Source organism: Cynocephalus volans, chromosome 1, assembly GCF_027409185.1.
Source record: "Cynocephalus volans isolate mCynVol1 chromosome 1, mCynVol1.pri, whole genome shotgun sequence".
Classification (NCBI taxonomy): Eukaryota; Metazoa; Chordata; class Mammalia; order Dermoptera; family Cynocephalidae; genus Cynocephalus; species Cynocephalus volans.
Window position 1 is genome coordinate 188,326,377 of NC_084460.1, and position 24,032 is coordinate 188,350,408.

The 24,032-nt window shown below is 49.1% G+C and overlaps 1 protein-coding gene across 3 annotated transcripts in view; it reads right to left on the bottom strand.

Moving 5' to 3' along the window:
* Positions 1-1,059: 1,059 nt before the first annotated feature.
* Positions 1,060-24,032, bottom strand: part of PRDM15 (PR/SET domain 15) — a 64,536-nt gene continuing 41,563 nt past the window's right edge. For all 3 annotated transcript variants that reach the window (XM_063103465.1, XM_063103454.1, XM_063103457.1), the window contains exons 14-24: positions 22,784-22,915; positions 21,680-21,814; positions 20,872-21,035; positions 19,910-19,989; positions 19,503-19,622; positions 14,847-14,978; positions 11,740-11,823; positions 11,190-11,365; positions 6,805-6,885; positions 5,179-5,388; positions 1,060-4,111 (exon numbers count right to left, since the gene is read on the bottom strand). In XM_063103465.1, the coding sequence (XP_062959535.1) occupies positions 3,632-4,111; positions 5,179-5,388; positions 6,805-6,885; positions 11,190-11,365; positions 11,740-11,823; positions 14,847-14,978; positions 19,503-19,622; positions 19,910-19,989; positions 20,872-21,035; positions 21,680-21,814; positions 22,784-22,915 (1,794 nt within the window). In that variant the 3' untranslated portion in view covers positions 1,060-3,631. The remainder of the gene's footprint in view (positions 4,112-5,178; positions 5,389-6,804; positions 6,886-11,189; positions 11,366-11,739; positions 11,824-14,846; positions 14,979-19,502; positions 19,623-19,909; positions 19,990-20,871; positions 21,036-21,679; positions 21,815-22,783; positions 22,916-24,032) is intronic.

The window sequence follows — 24,032 nt, forward strand, 5'->3', positions numbered from 1 at the left end:
AAAGGTGTGCATTCACAACCATTGCCAGCACGTCTCCCTTGGGGTGCTCTTGAAAGGTCACCTTTGTGTGCAGAGAGACCAGTATAAGACTGGCACATGCAAGGAAGAGCTCGTGATTTGTAAAATGTTAAATGAATAAACCCTATTTCTGGCAGGAGAATCGGTTGCTACCAGGTTCTACCTAAAATACGACTAAAATATCTAAGACGTGGTTCTCATTGCTCAAATCCTTTGGAAACTGGATACGTAAGATATTAACATAACTTTAAGAGGACCTCTCCTAACAAATTAGAACACAGCACTTAACATTTGATCAATAAGGTGAAGGATTGTTCCAGACCAGCTGTCCAAAGAAACGCCTCACCTCGGACTCCCCCATCTGGCTATTGATGTTTTTCTGTGCCTGTTCTCTCTTGATCTAAGCTTTACAAAAAATGCCACATGCACTTTCTTTGTTGTCTTTTTTTGTAACTCCTGTGAAAGCTTCTTCAGACACCTCAATATCTTAGGGAACATTTCAAATAGCACAAACATTTGGTGGTCTGGGGCTGGAGAGAGATCAAGATGCTGTGACAGCAGGCAGGACAAGCGCTCTCCAGCTGCACCAAGTGCGCCGGCACTGTGTCACAGGCAGTTTGAGAAGGCCAGTGACTGAAAAACACTGGTCACAGTACCTTTTATTAATCATTTGTACAAACTGATATGACATGAGACACACTCAACAGTCTTAACGCCTTTAAAGATCCAATGGGAAAGTCAAAGATACCGCTTGCAGGTGCGAAGCCATGAGCCTGCTGCCCTGACACCGTGAGTGGGAAAACCACGAGGTGCGTGAAATCTGCTTTCCGTGCCCGGAACTCTGCAGAGCAGCTTCACGGTGGACACAGGAACATTTTCCTGAGACAATGTTATCACATGCGAGAGCCGTCCTGGAGGCCCAGGTCCCTTCACCCCACAGGACTTGCAACCACGGTGAGCGGCTATGCCTGTGGCCCATCTGCACGATCCCCACCATCATATGGCACATAACTATACAGCCTCAGGAATTCACAGGTTGAAAATAAATTCTCACGATTTATTAATTTATAACAACTGAGATGGATTCACAGAGTTTGGTGGCCACAATGGCTTGATCTAATTTTTCTTCCTTTATGGGTACATCTGTGCACCTTGGATCAGTTAAAAAAATTAAATACTTTTCATCAATAAACAATGATATATACACAGAACAATGTACAGTCAATGACTCTTTTGGCTGAGTAGTACTTTGTGGTTTTTTGCTATCCATTTTGCTTTTACAAACCTACTTTGCCTCAGACAGCGACCGCAGTAAGACCACATATGTCTACAGAAAACTAGAGAATAAGTTTGATTTTTATTTAGAGTTCTCACTTATAACAAGAAGTATGATGTATCTGTGGCCACACAATCTAAATTAGGTTCTTTAAAAACGTGTGATGCAGTCTTACTCTAGGCACTAAAACAACGTCTTTAAAAAAATAAAATAGTGATTTTAAAGGCCTTTATTTAATAGGGAAGAGGAATAAAAGATAAATGCTAGTGGATGTTTAATCATGAGCCCAGGGCCTGTTTGGATTCTGTACTAGGTCACGCACCCTTTAGATTCTGCAAGTACAAAAAGAAATTTCATTGATTTTTAAAAAAATATCTCAGGAACTCTGGATCTCCTGCTGACTCTGAGGATGTCTGGACCACTTATATTCGTAGAATGGAGACAATATTTTAGAAAATATATCTCTCCTGGCACAAATTCATCTGAAGAAGCTATTATGTATAAAGCAATTATATACATAAATAACATAAAAATAATTATCATAAATTAAAAAGTCAAATGATCTCCCGCCCTTAATCCAGCCTAGAGGAGAGAGCTGGGAGTATCTGAAAGTGGGAGTGTGTGGGGGACACAGGCTCTGTAGACCTGCCCTGTGCTGCGTGGGTGAATTTTCCTTAGGTCGTGATGCACGTACTGCAGAGAGAGACAGATTCTAGCCCTGTCCTCAGAAGTCTGCTATGTGGAATGAAGTCATGTGCTGAGGAAGTTGCCTTTTGTGTGACGAAGGCCGTCCTTTGCCTTACAGGCAATGCTAGGATTCTCTGGCCTCATTATTTTCTGACTGACCTGCTGTCAGTGTTTCTCCCAGGTAACAGAAGATCTGGGACAAAGAGGAATCGAGGACAAAATAAGGCCAGTTTATCATTTTGTGTTGGACAGTGTTAAAAAAAAAAATACAAGGAAGGTAAAACTCAAACTGCTTTCCCACACCTCTCTGTGTCTCCTGAGCAGCAGGAGGGGGACCCGGCTGTGGCCACGGCCACCCGTGAGCCTGACCCATCGTCTCTATCTCTGGCATGCATGTATGACAGTGCATGTCGCTGCCTGACAGACCTGTTAATCAGCACATTTGGTTATTAGTGCATTTCGTGCTTCTACTATTGAAGTGACCTCTTGTGCTTTTACTACTCCCCAGTAGGACATAGCATTTTCTCCGTATTTCACAAATACCTATACTTTCCCACGGCAAAGCCAAATTCATCAACACTGTTATAGGAAATTGGTCTTGAAAACACATTCACCTCTAGAATTAAAGTTTAAACAGAAAGAAAACATAAATTTCTTCCCTGTTCTTCTGTTCAGAGGATTTTAGCTAAGCTTCAGCTCTAATAAATACTTGTGGATGGCAGAGAACCCTGAGACGACCATGTAGGAGCCGCCAGAAGTGACGGAGCGAGGGTGTGCCCTGCGCACACCTGCCTGCCCCTCTGTGTTCACGACACTGTGCAGAACTGGACATGGACTGAGAGCCCTACAGTGCAAACGACTACCATGTTAAAATAAAATACAAATAATGATATTGGCCACAGTAGAGTCTTGAATACATAATGTGTGTTTAAAAAAAAAAATGAAAAAAACATACTGAAAATCAACTCATGGGCATTATTACTAAAATGCCTTTTACACCCAAGTCAGAGACCTCACATGACCCCTCCCTACAGTAAGCCTGAAGGTTGGAGGGTCCCGGGCTGCCACAGCACGTGTCACACATGGTTTCAGTTCACAGCTGTACAACGAAATTGACTCAACTCAAATTTCAAAGTGAATCAACATGACTGTACTTCTGTCTGCTAGCCTGCTGAAAAATTGTGTCTCCTTGCTGCATGTTGCCCCCTGTGAAAACTGTCTGTTTTAATATAAAAAGTGAGCTCTAAAAGAATAAAGGAAACTGACCATTTATGCTCCTAATAACACATTACTTGCCTCTTATGATCCTGCTTCTCCCTAAGTGTCACTTTCCCAAATCTGTGTCAATCACACAGACAGTTCTGCGATGGCAGGTGGGGTGTGGCCCTGGCCTAGGAGCACTACCTGGTAAGGCATAGCGTGGAACCTGGTCAGGTTTTAAACTCTCGCCTGCCAGGGGTCACTTCTCGAGTTAAGCTGACAGACCTCATGGTTTGTTGGGAGGATTTGGAGATAATTCTGCAAAAGCTAAGTCAACCTTACTTAGATTGCAACATATGATTTTTCTTCTTTGTTTGGTATCCAGCAAACAAATCTCAGAAAATCCAAGCCCTCTCCGTGGTCCTAGCCCCGCGTTTTCTGCAGCTCGGTTCAGTAGCTGTACATCTGCTGCTGCTGTTCGGTTGGCACCTGGGGCTGTGCTTGCTGCGGCTGGGAGGCCTGTGGCTGTGAGGGCGGCAGGACATCAGTCTGGGGTACCGCCCGCCACGTGAGAGGGTGCTGCTCACTGAGCTGGTTCCCCAGGGGTGTGATGGAGTTGACCAGAGTGGTCAGGTTGATGAAGTGGGCCACAGACTGCGGGTTTGAGGCTTCCGGCTGGGGGTGGAGCTGGACGTCATTTTGGCGGTTGTGCAACATGGCAGAGCCACTGACAGTATCAAAGGTCACGGTCAGGATTGAGTTGTCCAGCTGTAACTGGCGTTCGGGGGTGGTAAGGTGTCCCACGGCCACCGGCTGGAGATTGGTAAACTGAGTCCCAGCTGCAGTGGTGATGGGGGTCACGGTGATGTTGGTCAAGCCGACTGAGCTTGACGGAGCAGTCACATTTGGGTCACCCAGTGTCACCACCACCTGGAAGTCACACACAACAAAAACCAGTCAATCATTTCTGCAAATTGGAGAACAAGATAAACCCCATGGTGCACTCTGTGTTTTAGGCCATATTATGCTGCAGCAATAAAACACCTAAGCCAGAAGAAAAGAAGCAAAACATCCTTTGGCAAAAGAGTAAAAAGTTAATTTTGTCCTGGAAAAGTAATTCCAGTGAAAAAGAGACACAGACATAATCATTGAGGGAGTGAGAGAGAACTGAGAAACAAAGGAATTTCACTGGCTAGAGAAAAATAGAGAAAAGTAAGCATGAAAAAGAACGCAGAGTCGTCATGTTCTGTTTAGGCCTCTAAACAGCCTTTTGTTGGTAAACAAAAATCTCAACTATAAAGCTAAAAAGTGCAATAAAGATATTTGCAGCACTAACAGCTAAAAGAAAAGAAAGCAGCATTCTTTCTCATGGAGAGTGATAAAAGGCAAAATAAATGCAAGACTTTTCTGCAATCAGGATTGACATCTCCAAAAACAAGAGAAAAGTGTGCAGTATCAGACACAGACTGATTAAATATCTGGGGCCTCAAAAGCAGAAGTGATGATGGCCATGCAAAAGAGAGGGTTCCACTAAAGGAAGCAAAACTGGCTGGTCCAGCCCACGCCCGCCTCCCCCCTCCAACTCTCTCTGGAGGGCTTCTTTGTTCTGTGGGGTCCAGCTCTCCCTGCCTGGTCAGCAAATGCACAGGGCTGCACTTTTGGAACACAGTGAACCAGGCCCTCTGTCCTCTCCACAAACGAAACAACCCTCCTCATCCCCAACAGCAGAGGGATGTCTGTCTCTAACATGCTAGCATGTTGTGTTGCTACTAACAACAAGCATGATATGTAGGTGAGAACTTGGAAGCGCTTAGCTGAAACGATGCTTAGGTGAAAAGTGGGATGCACGCTGACTCCAGCCATGTAAAGGCCACCTTGCTCACGGTGCATACTAAAAAGGGGCTGGAGTCACACATGCGCAGGACTCGCAGGCTTAGGGAAAGTGTCTCTTGTAAATTCGACTGGGCACCCGACTTGCACATAAAGAAATAAACAACCTGCTGAATGCTCTGCACTGCGGAATTGGTCTCATCACCCACGCTGCCAGTGAACTCGGTCTCCTTCTCAGAGTACTCGCTGAAGGCGGCATCCTCAGGCACCGGAGCCCCTGTCTCTTCTTCTGGCTTCTGCTTTCTTTTGTGACTGCGCTTGGCAGCTTTCACGTGCTTCCCTTCGGCCAAATCTTCCTGTTCCAGAGTCAGCTCGGGCTGCAGGAAAATCAGTTTCAGTAACCAACCAGATCAATAGGTCACATACATGAGGTGGCCAGAGCCCCGGCACTGCCCCTGGACACGCTCTCAAGTCAGAGGCGAGGCTCTTGGGGCACTGAGCTGCCGTCGGAAATAGAGTGACCCCAGCTGTCTTCTTACTTGCATTTCTAAGGGTTGAGGCAAGTTCCTTTAGTTTTAGTTTTTTTAAAAAATTAAATAAGTCATATTTTTTTTTTGTCTTTTTTTGTGACCAGTAAGGGGATCACAGCCCTTGGCTTGGTGTTGCCCGCACCGGCCAACCCTATATAGGATCCAAACCCATGGCCGGAGCGCCGCTGCGCACCCAAGCGCCGCACTCTCCCAAGTGCGCCACAGGGCTGGCCCAAATAAGTCATATTTTCTAAAGCCACATTTTGTGCCAAAATGTAAACATCTTTAAAACCTAATTTTTTTAAGCCACTGGTAAAGGGAAATGTTTTGGCCCTGGTGAGCTCAGACCAAGACTGAGAATGCTTTCTAATCAGGGCTCTCTCCCCCAGAATGAAACAGATGCATTGCAGAAATCAGTTTTGCATTTAAATGGGTATGACCACAAAACTGTACGAACATCTCCTTTTGGGACAGCAAAGAGGGGCCCAGCTGTAATGATGATCCCAGATGGGTCCCTCCTCCCCGCACACTTCTCTGCAAATGCCCAGGGCACTGCCAGGCTGTGGCCAGGTCTTCTGAACTGGGCCGGCTCCATGGCTGGGCTCACAAGGCCGTGGGGCAGTGGCGGCTGGCAGGGTGCTCCACTCTGGCCACCTATTGCTCCTTGTGCTTGCTGTGCTGTGCCATGCCCAAGACACGTTGGGGCAGAAATGGGTTTTCAAGTGGGTTTTCAAGTGGGTTTCTGGAGCTGGGCATGGACTTCTGCACATCTGTGCAGTGTGACCCAACCACCTCAGTTAACACTGCACTCGAAAGCACCAGTTCAAAACACCCATATGGATATAACTGTGATCTCAAATAACTGAGAGTACAACAACTCTTCATAATAAAAAATTGTATAAAGGTATTAACAAAAATTGCTTTTAAAGAGTTAATCTAATACACTTATTTTGCTTAGAACAATTTAATTATGTTAAACTTTTCTAGAAACCATCTATTGTCCAAAGTGAGATACAGCAGTATTCCAAAAACCTAAGCTGCAGAAATTTACAGAAACTAGGAGATATTCTAAAAGGCTCTCGGGGGGAGAAGACCACCAGAAAACAGACGGTGATATTAGACCAAGAAACGAGAGGCGCAGGCTGTCTGGCTTGTGCAAAGACTGCTCTCCTACAGCCGGCCTGTGACCCTAGGGCCCACTCAGCAGGTTCCGGCTTATCTGGAAGTTTCTCACGCCTGGCAGGTACGCTCTGTGCTACTCACCTGGACAATGCCGATAGAGGAGGCGTCAATGGTCGTGGTCTCTGGGAGGTGGTCCAGGTCATCAATCCTCACCGCGAGCACCTGTGAGGAGCAAGGGGCAGTGAGCTGGGGAAGCCACGGCCACCCCTGATGCAGGTGGGGACCCAGACATGCTGAGAGACGGGTCACCTGCTGCACAGGCTTGGCTGTCACCTGACTCTTGGCATCCTGTGTTTACGTGTTTCTGACTCTCCTCTGCTCACGACTGGCTCTGACTCCTGCTCAGGTGCACCTCTCCTGGTCCCTCACCTCTTATTCATGTTTCTGTAATGCTAGATGTACCTGTTCCTACGATTGTTTAATTTAATTAAATCATAAGTAAGACGATGGAACACAAGTGCAGAGAGAGAATGGAACATGCTGGGAAGGCATAGTAGAGGGAAGTTGCTGTTAAAGAGAATGAGCTGTGGATAAACTGTTCAAGGCTGAGGAAAACTACAATAGTCCATCTGTAAGGGTTCTTCACTCGAACAGCTCTGCAAGCATCTTTAAGTTTTTACTCAACTAAAGAAAATAAAAATGGAAAGTTATTACAGACTGTGCATCGTGAGTGTGGCTTAGTAAAGAAAGACATAGGAAACTGCATCTTTGGACTTACATCCAAAGACTAGGTCTGGGCCTTTCTTTGAAAAAATGGCAGACAAAGGATGTATGTTTTAAGTTAACATAAACACTGATGGCAGCTTTGAAGAACCAGGTGTAACTCTCTCCCATTGACACTGAGCACAGGCCTACACTGTGATGCTCACAAAAGCAGCCAGACTGCTGCAAATGCACTCTCTACCACTGTCACCACCATCACCGTCTCCACCACCTCCATCACCACTGTCACCCCCACCTCTACCATCTCCACCTCCATCCTCACTGTCATCTCCACCATCACCATCACTGTCACCATCACCACCGTCATCACTATCACCACAGTCACCCCCACCTCTACCATCTCCACCTCCATCCTGTCATCTCCACTCACTATCGTCACCACCATCACTGTCACCATCATCACCATCAGTCACCACCACCTCTACCATCTCCACCTCCATCTTGTCACTACCATCATTGTCATCATCACCACTACCTCTATCACAACCTCCATCCTCACTGTCACCATCACCACCATCATCGTTACCATCACCACTGTCACCACCACCACTTCCATCATCACCATCACCGCTGTCACCACCTCCTCTACTACCACCACCATCACCACCACCACCATGTCAACTCTACCTCTACCATCACTATCATCGTCAGCATCATCACTACTGTCACCACCACCTTTACCATCACCACCTCCATCACCATCATCACTGTCACCTTTACCACCATCACCATCACCACCTCCATCAACTATCATCACTGTCACCATCACCACCATCATTAATGTCACCATCATCACTATCACCATCATCACCACCTACATCATCATCATCACCATCAACAGTCACCACCACTTCTACCATCATCACTGTCACTTTCACCACCATCATTATCACCATCACCACCTCCATCAACTATCATCACTGTCACCATCACCACCATTATTGTCACCATCATCACCACCTACATCATCACCACTGTCACCACCACCTCTACCATCACCACCTCCATCACCATCACCACAATCATCCGCCACCCCCACTGCCACCCCCATCAGTGTCCTAGCCACACAGTTGGGAGGCTGAGGCCACAGAAGAACAGCCACCAAAGCATTCACTAGTGTTACTCTCCTTAGTGGATGAGATCAAAAGTGAAAAGTGTTTTTTGTGTTTTAATGTTTTCAATGTAACATTCATTCACAGCAAAGAAGACCACAGCTTGAAGTCACAAAATTGTATCAATTCTGAAAGATCCTGAATCTCTGAAAGTAGTTTATGCTTCATGTGTCAGTCTGACTCCAGCGAATACCTCGCCCTCCTGAGTCTGTGCCAGAGTCAACAAGACGCTGGCATTGATCATTGACACCCATACGGCACGAGTCGTCCAGCCACAGTGGCTCCTGCACACCACAGGCCCATCTCCCCAGCTATTGGGACCGCCTCGTCCAGGTCATCTCTCCCAGTCACCTCTTCGTCTTGAACTTCCTACTTTCCTGTTTCCCACCCAGACTGTAAAGTCCAGGAGTGCAGAGATGGAACCTAGGTGGCTCATGTTTGAATCCACAGTGTTCAGCACTAGTAGGCGCTTAGTGTGTACTTACTTGAGTCAATACAGAATGAACCAACAGTGAGATGCTCAAAAGGAATGGCCCAAAGGGGACAGGCTGGATGGCTGCAGAAACAATGGGTTGAGAGCAGAGAGACGGACAGAGCAGCCCCACAGCACTTTCCCTGCAAGTTAAGCTTTCCTCTTCCAGTGCACCTAGTCCTGTCTAGCGTGGGCATGCGCAAGAGCAGGAGGTGACAGGTCACACACTGTCCCTCTTTAAAAAGCTGAGCACTGAAGGTAAATGTGCAGGAGTGATAAATTGGGAAGAGGGTATCGGCCCTAGGAAAAGGACTCTGCCTGACAAAAGCGTCTGCTGAAGGCCCCTCTCCAGCCAGCAGAACAGACAGAACATCCAGTCTGCAAAACTGATTTGCATGCTCTTCATTAACAACATATTTAGCCCTGTGAACCTGCACAGTCATGTAAAGACTGCTCCAACTCCCAAATCACTCACTCCAGCAGCTGGGTGGGCCTGCAGTGCTGCTCTGGACCCTGAGATCTGACAAGTGCTTTCACTCACACTGGGGCCATGTGCACCCTGACACTGCAGGATCCTACCCCCAGCTCTATCTTTCTAGGTGGAAACACTAGCTGGCCACAGAATGAAATGGAAGCAGGTAAGCAGAGCTGAGTGACGGGGAAACCCAACCTCCCCATTGAGCAGGACAGGTCAGAGCACATAGGTACGGTCTCCCGATCCCCCGGCAGAGGACTGGAGAGTCAGTTAAGTACCTTCACCACCCAGGGAGGGGGTGGGGAGCCTGAACAGGCTGTAGAGGAGCCAAACACAGCTAAGTTCCAGAACAAAAAGACACACTCACCACCCCTGATCCAAGAGCCACAGCATTGACACCTGAAGCAGAGTGTACTTTTACAATTGCAAAGTAATTCATGCCCAATTCAAGAGAATTTTAGAAAATGGAGAATATGAAGATAAGAAATTACCAAAAACTTCAACCTAGGAGAAACCCACTATATAAGGTTTTCTTCCTTTCTTTACTTATCTCATTTATATTACACAAGTGGGTATTATACACACACATACACGACGTGTATAACACACATAATACGTGTACACAACATATCCAGCTTTTTCATCTACATAACGAACATCTCACAATTTTATTTAGAATGCTTGGGACATGTTTGCATAGGCAAATGCACTGCTAAACTAGGGTTAATCACGTTCCTGTTGCTGGACATGGAAGGGCTGGAATAACCATCCACAAAACACCTGAGAGTTGCTGCCTTCCAGAAAAACATTAAACAGCGAGAGTGCTTGGCTCTTGCCAGCCGGTGGCACAGTCATTGTGAACCTAAGAATCTCCTGCTAATTCAACAGGCAAAGGACATCTTCTGCTGTTGACATCTGCACTCGGGGACGCACAACGAGGCTGACCGCTTTTTCATGTGTTTTCTAATCATGTATGATTCCTCTTTCATGAATTCTCTCTCCGTGTACACATCAGGCCCTTCAGATTTTTCTCATTGAGTATATTTAACATTAACAGTTTTCATCTGTTAAACACAGTAACAGCTCACATATTTTTCAGTCTGCTGTTTGATTATGTTTTCTTCCTACAGAAGTTCAAAATGCTCACGCAGTCAAATCTATTGATATCTTTTTCATAACTTCATTGCTGCTTTTACACTTAAAGAGTCCTCCCCTTTCAGTGATCTGAGAACTATTCACCTGCATTTTCCTCCAGTTTGCTTTCCAGTCTGCTTCTTTTTAAAGCACATTTCATCATTTAACACCCCTGGGCCTGCTTTCAGAACGTGCTTGCCAGGAGCCAGGCTCTACCGCATCTGCACATCTGCATGGTCCTCCCTCTGGGCCCCAGGGCCTGTGCAGAGGCCCCCTGCGGTAACAGGAGGAGTAGGTGACGGTGAGGTTGTGCTTCCACCTTGCTACAGCTCCCAGGGGGAACACAACTTACGACCTCAGCAAAATACACGTTCGGAGCTGTTCTATGTGTTCGTTCATCCAGCACCTCCTATGGGGCAGGCAGCGCAGCTCAGAGACGAATGTGAAGCCCAGCCCAGCAGGACGATGGGCCAGCATGGGAGGGGTGTCCCAGCCAAGGAAGCAGACCAAGGCCATAGGGCAGGGCTGCACCAGAGCCCGCTGTGCTTACCTCTGGGTGCTTGCGCCGCATGTGACGGCTCATGGAGGCCCTGGTGGACACCTTGGTCCCGCATAGCTGGCAGCTCTGCGCCTCCACCTTGTCGTGAGTGAGCTGCACATGCTTCTGCAGCATGTACTCAGTGACGTACTTCTTGTCACACACAGAGCACGTCCACTGCTTGCCCACTGCTCATGTGCGTGGGAACATGCACACACACAGGAAAGAAGAGACACGTGTGGGTCACCAGTGGGTCATGCCAATGATCCCCCAGGCCACCAGACAAGGCAAGGAGTCTGTGATGCCCCCGCACATGCTGCGAGAGTCACAACAGGCCGCAGGACAAGAGGCGTGGCCGAGACCCCTCCCACAGTGCTGTCTGCATCTGTTGCGGCATTGTGCCAACATTTGAAAATTTCAGAATGGATACTTGAATGCTGTGGGGGCTGATTTTTATAGGGCCCAGGGGCCACCATTAAACCAAGACAGTACTGAATATTACAGAAGACTCATCACAACAGAGTCGTTTCCATCCCGCGTGCTCAGACCGCACCTCGCTTACCCGTGTGGATGAGCTTGTGCGTCTCCATGGTGTTCCTCTCACTGAAAGTCTTTCCACACAGTTCACACATGAAATCTTTAATCCCTGCAGAAAAAGGCACACTCAGTGTCACGTGTTTAACAAGTGTTTTAACTTCACGACACGTCAGAGGGTGTCTTATCCCTGACATAGTTTAGTAATTGTGGAGGCCTTGGGGGAAGGTAAATTCTCAGAAGACAAGAGATGGTACATGTTCATTCCCAAACTCAACCCGAAAATGTGGCTGGAAAAATTTACCCTTCAATGGTGACCTTTCATACTAAAAAGATAGTGACATGTGGGAAGGCTTGTCTGAGAGAGCAGATGCAGAGAGAAACCTACAGATGAAAACAGCAAAAATTCTTTAAAAGTATTAATTTATCTACCTTTCCTTTAGTCCAAAAAGATCTCAGTCAGCATGCACAATATATATAATGAGAGGTAAAATAATTGGGCCAAATACAAGGAGAATATGAATATTCCAGGCAGAAGAAACAACAGACCTGCCATAGTTATGAAACATGATTTAAAAAAACTTTATTAATTCAAGTCAGATCTGATTTACTGTTTTTACTCAGATGATAAGTGCTCAGCTGCTACTGGTGGAAGACTGGCTCGGGAAGCAGAGGCTTTAACAGACAGAGACCAGAGCTACCTGGTTCCTCCCCCATGGCCACCGACACCCAGGGGTTCTAAAGTGCCCTTTCCAAGGGAGCTGACCGCAGACCCCAGGGCAAGGTGTGCAAGACTGGAGGTGCTATCCTTTTGTTGCTTGCTTGTTTTAAGGAAACTTTTTATTGACGTTAAACTGTCATATCATAGGTGTACAATTCAACAAATTCCCACAAAGTGAACGGACAATATAACCAGTTCCCAGACTACTAAAAAAGAGGAACCAGCACAAGCACCACCCTGACCCTCCTCGCATCAGGAGACAGAGTAGGCAGTGCTGCGGTCCAGCGGGATTTAACCAGAGTCTGAAAGAATCACGAGCTAGTGGGAAAGGCTGTGATATAATCCTACTAAAATCTGTTATTTTACACAGAAGGGGGCAGAATCCCCCAGCATGGTCTGCGGCACCTGAGAATGTTAAGATATAAGGACCTGGGCCACGCCCAAGCAAAGCTGATGAGGAGATCTGGAGAAGAAACCAAAACATCGTCTTCTGACAAAGCCTCTCATAACAAATTCGCAAGCGGGTGCCCCCAACAGACCATCACATGAAAAAATTTAAAGGCCATCTTTTAGGGAGAAGTTAGTGGAGCTCAGAAAGACACTCTGAGATAACCAAGGGAACAGGGCCAGCTGTGGACCACGGCCTTGAGAGAATGGCCACCGAAGTGGACAAACGCCAGAGGGAGAAGTGGGGGAGGAGATGAGAGAGACCATACTTCTCTTCACTGGGGAGAAAGCAACTCGGGGAGCATCCGCCCAAATGCACAGAGCCCGTGTGCTGCGAGCTGCCTCTCTCTGGGCCTCGAGAGGTCCTGCACAGGACCCTGGGCTCGCTGTGGGACAGACGGGATGGGGCTATCACAGGCCAGCAGTTAGAATTTGGGAAGTTATGAGAACCCACACGAGCGAGAAAGCATCCCAGAAAGCGAGTAACAGATAGAGTTGCCCAGGAAAGAGAAGGACGGCATCCTTCTGGAACAGCCCAGGGACTCAGGAGGGCCCGGCACACAGGGCAACCCAAAGCAGATCCATGTGGCAGCCTGGGCCGCTCAGGGGAGCAGTGGGGAGGCGGGCGGGCAGGGGAGCCGGGGCCAGGTGATGGCAGGACTCAAATGCAGTTTGGGAGGCCACGGGGACCACTGCAGAGGTTCATGCTGGAAGTTTCACACTCAGATGTAATGCCATTGGCCGGGACAACCTTCTCCCAATATTGGTGGATGTCTTCCTTCTCTCTCTCCTATACACACACACACACACACACACACACACACACACACACACAACCTTCTTCTTTCTCTCTCTCCTTCACACACACACACACACACACACACACACAACCTTCTCCCAATATTGGTGGATGTCTTCCTTCTCTCTCTCCTACCTACACACACACACACACACACACACACACACACAACCTTCTCCCAATATTGGTGGATGTCTTCCTTCTCTCTCTCCTACCTACACACACACACACACACACACACACACACCCATCTATAAATGTTTTATAAAATGAACTCCAATCAGTTGTTGTATGAGCTGCTTTTCTACTTGTTATATCACAAACTTCCTTCTGTGTAAATTAACTGCTGTAGACTGGATGCCCCCCAACCTCACTGAGGCTTACGTCCCACTGTCAGTTGTTGAGGGTAGGAAATCCTACTATGGTGATTGAAATGTGGTGCCTTGAAGACATGATTGAATTGTAGGACCGTGCCTAGTGAGTGAATTAAAAATGGTGGTCAGGGGCATGGTCCTGAGGGTTTTAAAAGGGGAGTGCAGGAGGAGCTATTTCTGCTCTCTTTGCTTCCACAATCTTGTAATTTGGGACCCTTGGGTCACTGTTGCCACCACCAGATGGACTTTGGACTTCCCAGACTCAGAAACTGTAAGAAAAAATTTCATTTTCTTTACAAATCACCCAGTTTCGAGTATTTTGTTATAAGCAACAGAACCGGACTAATACATTAACAAATATACATAACATCATTTCTGATGGATGCTTGTTTTTTGGATGCACCATGACGGAGCCGTTGCCCTGCTGACAGCCACTTCTGATCTCCAATGTCTTCCCCTACATGGCAGCACAATCGGCCCTGCATAGGCGTCTCTGGCCCTTGCCCGATCACATCCTGCGCATACACCCATGCAAGGAAAATGGCTGGGTGGGAGGGAAGGACATTTAAGGACCACTGGGCACTGCCGAGTGACAGGTGGCAGGTCGTGTGGCAGTGTGTGGTCCCACATGTGCAGGGGGGTGTTCTGAGGAGTGTAGCCACTGGCCATGACACCAGGAGGCTCACTCAGAAGCCTGGGGCTCATGGGGAGTGAGGATGGGGAAGAGCCTGGCGGCAGCTTCCCAACAGGGCTGGCTTCGCTGGAGGCCATGTGGCTGCACCCGTGGAACTCACCTGTGTGCCGCTTGTAGTGCTTGAGCATGTTGACCTTCTGTGCGAACTTGCGGTGGCACTCTTTGCACTCGTACTCCTTGATGCCTTTGTGCAGTTTCATGTGGTGGCGCAGTGCGTGCTTGGTCTTCATGCCTGCCGGGGACAGGGCAGGTCAGAGCTGCCCCGGGACCCAGGGAAGGCGCAGGCGGCAGCCGGTGAGGAACGGGAGAGGGAAGGGCTGGGCTGTGGGGGCTCGACCCCGAGGCTCCCGTTCCACCAGCAGCGAGCCCCAGGAAGTCACTGCCCCGGAGGCCACTGGAGATTGACTGCAGTACCTGGACGTGCTCAAGCCGGCCAGGGCCTGGCCTAGCGTCCAGCAGCGCATGAGCAACAGAGGGAGCTGTGGGTAAACATCCACGTTTTACCACTGTGACCCGAGAGGATAATCTGGTAAGCAGCATACAAGGATGATTAAGGTTTCCTTTTGATCTTGACCACACAAGTGTTAGTTAAGATTAGGACATGAGGTGGTTTACACAGTGACTTTTAATCTACTTTTAATTTAATTCAATGAAGCCAATCTCAGGAGTTGAAATAAGCCACATGCTTACTAACTTAGGCCAGTGAGGAGAGGACGACCCTGGTGTGGGGCTGCATGAGAGGGTGAAGGGTCTTGAACGGCCCAGGACATCTGCTGGGTGAGCTGGCTGCTCAGGAAGGCCATGGGGCTGCAGGAGGCCGTGAGCAGCGGGCACTCTCGCAGTGCAGCACACCCCTCTGGGGGCTTGCATGCACTAGGGCAGACTGTATCTGGTTCTGCTGACCATACATGGCCACAGCCCAGGCACAGGGGATGGGCCACTGCTACCTCATCACCACCCCAAGGAAATGAACCTGCAGCTGTGCCTGCCCAGGGCAGGCAGACAGACCATTGCTATCACCCTCAGCACTCGGAGGAGGAGAGCTATGAAACCTGGAAACAGTTCTGTCTTAAGCTGGTAACAGTTCCCTTTAATCCCAGTCACTCACTAGGCTAGCCAGAAAACCCCTCTGTCTCATCAGACAGAGAGGTGAACTTCAGCCAGCTGCGGCCAGAATTCTGAACCCTGGGGCAGATGACCTTGCTGGCTATGAAGATGCTGTGCCATGCAAAGCCAGTAGGGGGAGCAGGAGTCCCTGCAATGAGGCCCTGGTGATGGGGGTAATGGGCTCCTATGCTGTTGAATGGGGTGGGCACATGCGGGCCTGCTACCAACTATGGAAGAGCAGTTTTACCTTAAATTATTTAATTTTTTTAATTAAAAAAAGTTAACACACACATATAGTGACAAAAACTACAGGTGAGGAGAGGTTAGATCCAAGGTTGGTGGTCCAGCAACCTGCTCTTCCAGGTGTGCCTGGGCACAAACTGGGCCTATTCTGGACCCCTCTCTGGCCACACCTCCTGAGCAGCATCATGTCTACCAGAACTTCCCATAGCCAGCCTGTCGGTGCCACCATGTGACATCATCCTCAACTGCTTCCATCTTTTCTGCAAAGGACATGGGTCCTGGCCAGTGCAAACCCCACTCCACGTTGTTTTCAACAGCTAAATACTGTTCCTGGTGTTCACCTGTCCATTCAACAAACACCTGCGCTCGCACTATGTCCCTGGACTGAGCGGTGAGCCCAACAAAATCCCTGGCCTCTCAGGGCTTCCATTTTAGATGTGGGAGGGACAACAGCAAATGCAGAATGTCACGTGAGAAGAGATAAAGAGAAGCAGGACAAAGCAGGCATGGCCAGGGAGGTGATGGCAATGGGTGAGGGGCAACAGGGGTGGCCAAGGACGCTGGTTCCTCCGATGGGGTGTCAGGGGATCCCCAGGGATGAGGCATTTGAAAGAGTGACTCATAACAAGTGTAGGAGGAGCCAAGAGCTACCTGGGGACAGCATTCTTGGCGAGGGGAACAGCAGGTGCGGATGCCCTGAGGCCAAGGCACACATCCCCTTGGTGTTCAAGTTGTTCTCTACACACACCAGCTGCAGGGGACACTCTCTGCATGTCTTTATGTGGCAAACAATGCTTTATAGTGCAAACAGGATAAATTTCTAGCTCCATTCAGCCTGACTGCCCACCCTAACCGCACCAGTTTACACTCCTGACCAAAATCTGAGAGTGCACCTGCCTCCTCCCCCTTCCCAGCATTAGGTGCTACCCCAGGCAGTGACGGGTACAGCCAGCACCTTGGCTCTGACCTTTTGACAGTCTGACCTTCCTCTGATTAAAGGAATCCGGTCCTTACTCACATGCCCCTAACCACCGTCTTTTTCTCTTATGCATCCAGAATGAGCTAAATCACCAAAGCACAGAAAACACAGAAGGAAAGGGACAACAAAGGTCACCCCACATCCTGACCTCCCATCACAGCTGGCGTTCTGGTCTTCCAACACTGATGTCTTCCTTCCCATTAAAAAAAAAATTTGTGAACAGTTTTAAACACAACTGCCACATGGTGGAAATTTTAAAGTTCTCTCTATTGGGATTGTGATCCAGTCTGCATCACATTCACAAATTACTTTGAGGAAAGTTGATAATCTATAAATACTTAAAATTTCCAAACCTAAAATGGGCATGCCCTTTTAAAAATCTCTATACACCTGGTTTTTCTTCTTACAGGCCACACGGATGTCTCATGAATTATTCCTGAGTATTTCGTGGAACATGCTGTGATCCTGAACACAGTACTTTCCTGTGTACACACAGGAAACCTACGGCTGGGTCCTGGCCCCCCTTCTGCCGGGTGATGGCTTTCATTACTTTTAATGGCTTCCTACTTGGACCTGGGAATTAACTAAACCCATGGTCAGGTCAGGAATTTCTAGGAAAATATGTAAAGTAATATTATTTAAGAAGGTTTCCTGTAACATCATTTATAATAATAAACGAATGCAAAAAATCTTTAATATATACTCGTAAATATAGTGCTTGGTTATATGAATCCACATGATGGGATCCTATCAAGGTTTTGTAAAAAAAGAATAGGCAATATTTACCTGTTCTGATATGGAAAGATCTCCAGGTCATATGTTTAAGTAAAGAAAAAGCAAGGTACGGAGAAAACCAACAAGCATGAGCATCTGCTCGTCTGTGCCAGTGACTGTACATGAGAGCAAAATAGCAACACCAAATCCGTTATGTGAAATAAGTACGGCAATAAATATAGTCAATATGGCAATCATGTGAAATAAATATGGTAATCAAAGTATTACTCCCAGCATTTAAACTATTCAGAATTCACAGAAGAAACCATGAAACTTCAAGTACACGACACATCCCAAATACTAGACTGCATGTGGCATCACGCATGTGGCTCTGACCTCACACCCTTCACTCCCTGCCCTCCTGGGGTAAATGGCCCCACATGACTGTCTCCTCCCCCTCCTGTCTCTACGCTGCTCTACGCAGGACCCCTCCAGCCAGGTCCACTTCACTTTTTAAACAATCTTATTTTGGGGGGAGCCTGGAGAGGAAGGGGAGCCAGTGGCAGCAAGTGGGAAAAGGGGTGGGGAGAGCTGGGGTGGAGGCTGCACTGGGGAGCAAGGGTCTGCCCCTCACTAAGACACGCCCAGAAACTGCTAGAAATGTCAGCGACAGCTGTTTTCAGAGGGTAACTGAGGCCTGAGGTGAGAATAACTTGTCTCGCACACCCACTTGTATTGTTTTTAGAAAAACCTTTTTTTTTCTGCTGTCCCTGCACAGTCATTCTGCGGGACACAGGGAGCCTACCACCTGTGCTGTCCTCTGCAGGGAGGGACTGAGGGCTGGGGGTGGAGGAAAAGGAGACGGTTCATTTTCTGCTCTTCTCTGCAGTGAATCCTTTGAACCTTTTACACATACTATTGTTTCATAGGTGCTAACAGGGGTTATCTGGTGAGTGGAGTGGAATCATGGGCATTTGTGTTGTCTTTGCACTTTTCTGTTTAATTTTTTAAAAACCAAATAAAAAAATAAAACCATTTATGGAATATTAAATTTTAAAAAGATCCTAATGGCAAAGCAGACAAACTTGATCAGTCAGCTGAGCCCGGGAGGTCTGCTGTCATTGCAACAGGGTGGGATGGGGGCATCTGAGACAGCCGAGAAAGACTCCTGCCCCAAGTTCTCCAGGTAGTTGGGTTGTTTTAAAACAGAAATGGGTTAAAATCTTAACAGGTACTGAGATTATTTCTTTTTTCTTATTTAGCTTACTGATGTAAGATATTTTAGTAGGTTTATTACTAATTAACTAATTTTATGTTATTAACAATAAAGATTCCTTGGCCATGGTGAATTAATCTCTTAAAATGCAGCTGGTTCTAGTCAATAGCAGTTAATTTGCTAAGGATTTTGCACCTGCTGTTGAACGATATGGTTCTTAGGATCATTCTACACTTTAAACAACTATATGGTGTGTTACTTTCCTACTTTTAAATGATTCATTTGTGTCTTTAAATCTATCACATCTTTCTGCCTTTTGGGCTACTTTATTCTCCTTCTAGATTCCTGACTTAAATAGTTTCCAAGCAGATGACTGGCGTCTGGGGGCTTCCCTGGGACTCAACCCTGGCACGTCTTCTGCTCTGCCATGTGCCAGTTCTCTCTGGCCTTTAAAGAGTAGTGTCAATGCCCGAGCTGCCTGGCACGCGTGCGCCTACCTTTCCCACACTCGGCGCACAGGTACTCGCGGATGTTGTCGTGCACGCGCATGTGCTCCTTGAGCATGTCCTTCCTGGCAAAGGACTTCCCACACTGCTCGCAGGCGTGGCTCTTCACCCCTGCAAGCAAGCACAGCCACACCACCGCAGCGCTGAAACATTCCAACCTGTGGCCGCACCTCCCCTGCAGCTGGAAGCACAGTGACAATGTGGGGGGGGGGGGTGACGGGGCAGGGAGGGGCTGTACTGCCAGAGGGAGGGGTGAGAGGACAGGAGAAGCTGCACAAACAGCAGAATGCATCCAAGGGAGGTGAGGTATGACTGTCCCATGCATGAGGCAGCAGGAGAGCCCTGGTCGGCCAGAGTTCACTTGTCCCCCAACCGCGGTGGGGGCCAGAACCCACTACCTGTGTGGATGAGTTTATGGCGCTCCAAGTTCCCGATGCTGTTGAAGATCCGCCCACAGATCTCGCAGGGATGAATGTACCTAAGCAGAGACAGGCCTCAGGATGAGCCGCACAGCCATGTGGGCCTGTTAGAGGCAAAGGGCACTTTCCCAAGCACCTTTATTGGCAAAGTTGAGGCAAAAAGGTGCTACATGGTGGATAAAAGAAGCAGGTGTGTCAGCCTCTATTATGGGCTGACTTGTGTCCCTCAAATCCATATGCTGAAGTCCTGACCCCCAGGACCTCAGAATGTGACTGTGTTTGAAGATAGGGCCTTTAAAGAGGTAAAGTGAAATGGAATCATTAGATGGGCCCTAATCCAGTCTGACTGATGTCCTTATAAAAAGAGTAGTTCAGGACACAGACACGCACAGAGGGACGACCCCGTGAGGACACAAGGAGACTCCACCTGCAAGCCCAGGAGAGAGGCCTCGGGAGGAACCAGCCCTGCCCCACCTTGATCTTGGACTTCCAGCCTCCAGAATTGAGAGAATAAACATCTATTGGTTGAGCCCCCACCATCTTTGGACTTTGTCACGGCAGCCCCAGGAGACTAATCCAGGCTCTTGACAAGTCCATCCATTCACTCACCACAGCCTTGATTATGGGCCACATGCTAGATGTGGGGCTCCATTAATAAACCTAATCATTGTGGGAAAAAGGGTTTCTGGTGGTTGTGTAGGCTGGCCAAGAATCATGCTATTTATGTTACATGGTCTGCTCGTGCCATGAGTCCAGACATGAGACAATGAGAGCCAGGAGTGAGGCCTATGACGAAGCACAGGAGAAAAGGGACAGGACCCCAAAGCCCCAGTCTGGGACTCCATGACACATCACCCACTCAGAGCTGACACCTATCTCTCCTCGTGAAGATGCCCCTCCCTTCTGGCTGGACTCTGGGCCCTGCCCAGGGGAGGCCTCACTTCTGCACGTTGGGGTCAGGCAGGTTCTCGCGGTGGATGACCATGTGGGCATGGTAGGTGGCCTTGAGCGCAAAGCGCCGCTTGCAGGTGCTGCAGCCGTAGCCCTTCTCCTTGTGCACCTCCATGATGTGCTTCAGGTACTCCTTTCCCCGGCCAAAGGTGAGCTGCGGGTGCACGGACAGACACACAGACCGTTGACACCCCGCATGGGCCCTGGTCCTCCGTAGCTAGTTACATCATTCCTACACCCCAAGGTGCCCTGCGAGAGACCAAGACTCAAGCCAGAGAGAAAGGGATGCTATGGGACGTGATAGGGACTGTGGCTTTTCCCCAGCAGTGAAGCCTCTGGTGGGAGCCCTGCTCATACAGCAGGCTGTTGAAAACTCAGAGTGCGGGTCTCCTTGGAAACAAACCACCCTCCCTTTAAACAGGCCCCCTTCCATGTGTGGGGGAGATTGCATGAGGCACTTCAAGGCTGAGGGAGGAGGAGAGGGAGAGGAGCCTGCAGTCAGCATAGGTGACCCTCCAGAGGACCAACCCGCCCTGGTCAGCAGCCCAGCATGTGCACACGGACTGGGCTTTGAGGCTGCTGCAGCCAGGGTGTTTGTGAGGCCCACATTTCCCATCCCTGAGGAATGGGTGACATGGGGTGGCCCGCCAGGACACATCCGAGGCACAGGTACCCCACCTTCGCAGAGAGAGAGCCCTCTGCCAATTTGCAGAGGTGCCATGTGGGTCCCACAGTCCTGCAGCGACCAGCTTCCTTTCCAGACAAGCCCCGCATGTAAAGGAGGGACGGCCAAGATACCTGGCACCTTTTGCAGCTGTACTTGTGGGGCTCCGAGTCTGCACTCCCGTCAGAATTGTCATCATTCTCCTCAGATGAGATCCCAATCTTGCCAATGAACTCCTCTCTTTGGTGGTCGTCCATCAACGCAATGTCCTGGAAAACAGTCACAACATCTGGTTTCCAACGCAGCGTGGCAGGAACTTTAATCTGTCAGCAATGCCACAGGTATCATTACTGAAGAAAACACCTCCGACGCCCAGGACATTCCACCGAGCCACGCCGGTTGTGGCCCTGGTAGGACAGGTGCTGGGCCCTGGGCTCACCACCTTGACTCAGAACCAGCCCTCTGCGCCTCACCCCGGCCGTCCTCTCACACCTGTGCCAGGCTGGGGGCTGTGGGAGGGCGGCTATGCGCCTTTGACACCATCTATTGCTTCTTCCCTTTCATCCTGGGACAGTGACTCTCCTACCCTCAATGACACCTCCAATCTTCACTGTTCAATGGAGCTGCCACTCAATTCCTCCCTTTCCTCGAGGGCAGAGAGGGAGCAACGCACCCCCCAATCCCTGGGAAGTGCTACAGGGAGGAATTCCCTTCAGGCCCTGCAGTCAGGCTGAGTGAGACAGAGCAACCTAGTCTTAAGAGCTCATTTTGAAGAAATTAAGGGCAGCCAAGTTGATAACTATTTCAGGATACTACTATGGTCTAAATGCTTATGTCCTCCCAAAATTCGTATGTCGAAACCTAACCCCCAAAGTGATAGTATTAGGAGGTGGGGCCTTTGGGAGGTGGTGAGGTCATGAGGGTGGGGCCCCATGAATGGGATCAGTGCTCTCATGAAAGGGACCCTAGAGAGCCACCACCCCTTCCACCACGTGAGGACACAGCGAGAAGGCACTGTCTGTGAATCAGGAAGCCCTCAACAGGCACCGAATCTACCGGCGTCTGCATCTCGGACTTCCAGCCTCCAGGACTGTGAGGGACACATCCCTGGTGTTTACAAGCCGCCTGGCCTATGCTGTTTCGTTTCAGCAGCCTGACCTGACCAAGACAGACGATAGCCCTGAGGGCCGGCGATGCCCCTGGGTGCAACCTGGGAGAGGGTGGCGTGTGACTGGCACCTTGAAGTGGACATGGATGTGGTCCCTGAGCACGTCCACGCGGAAGAACTTGCGCCCACAGATCTCACAGGTGTACTTCTTGTCGCCATGGGTCAGCAGGTGCTTGTTCATGTTGCTCCTGCAGGAGAACACCTGCAGGCATGAGAGCAGCGCGTGAGGCTCTGCAGGACCTCGTGACGTGGGGAGCCCTGCCCCTGTCTGGTTCCACCAGACAAACCACAAGCAGGCATGGAAATGCAGTACGTTTCTTCTGGAATTTGAGTCCCAGCAGGTCCTCAGCGTGTGAGAACACAGGCGATCAGTCAACGCCAGGACAAAGACTACCTTCCGCGCCTGTGTTATGACACAGCACGAACTGTCCTCTAGTCCTCACGAGAAACAGCAGCTCAGCTCAACGTTTTTTCACTCACTTAAATATTTCACTAGTACGGAGCCAACTAAGGAGCCAGTAAAGCAGAGAATTATCTGCAATTTTCTGAAAGAAGCTACAACACAGGAAAGTTCTGCCATCAGCTTGTGTGCTGTATTTTGGGCACACTCAGGTCTCCGTCCCCGACTTCTCATACTTCCAGCCTATCCTAGTGAGGGGTGTGGAGATGCCCTCATTTGTCCCACATGCGTCCTCTAGGGTCACCTCCACAGCCAGCACTGGGGCTGGGAACACCATGCTCTATACCCCCAGCGTAGTGCAGTGGAGGAGCTGAGACACCTCCAGGGCCCCCAGACCCCCACAACTGATCTCTGAGTGTCTCCACCTGGACAGCCTGTCCTAGCAGCTAGGTAACCCAGGTGCAGGTCTCGGGGAGCTCGCATGGCTACCCACACTCTCACAAGGAGAAGCCAGTGACTTGTGAGGAACAGGAGGGTAACGTCATCATGGGATGTCTCTTTCCTAGAGTTGCAGATGATTCATGGGCCAAGAGCACTGTGACCTCAGCCAGGGATGACAGGTGGGAAGGTGAACAGATTCTGGGAAGGGACAGGTCTGCAGGTGTCAACTACCTCCTCTGTCTTAACCAGACTGAGGATGAGAAAAGATTGGAAACAGCGAAGAATTCAGTTATCAAAAACTTACAGGCTACCTGCCTTGCTGCTTGAGGAGTACTCGATAAACATCGCACAGGACAAAATGGGTTAAGATGTCAGGCACGGAGCCGGGTGGTTCTGCACATACGACCTCCCAGCAGCATGAACGTGGGGCCACTGCTCCCTGAGGCCCAGAGGTCAGAATGGAAGGGACACTGGACTC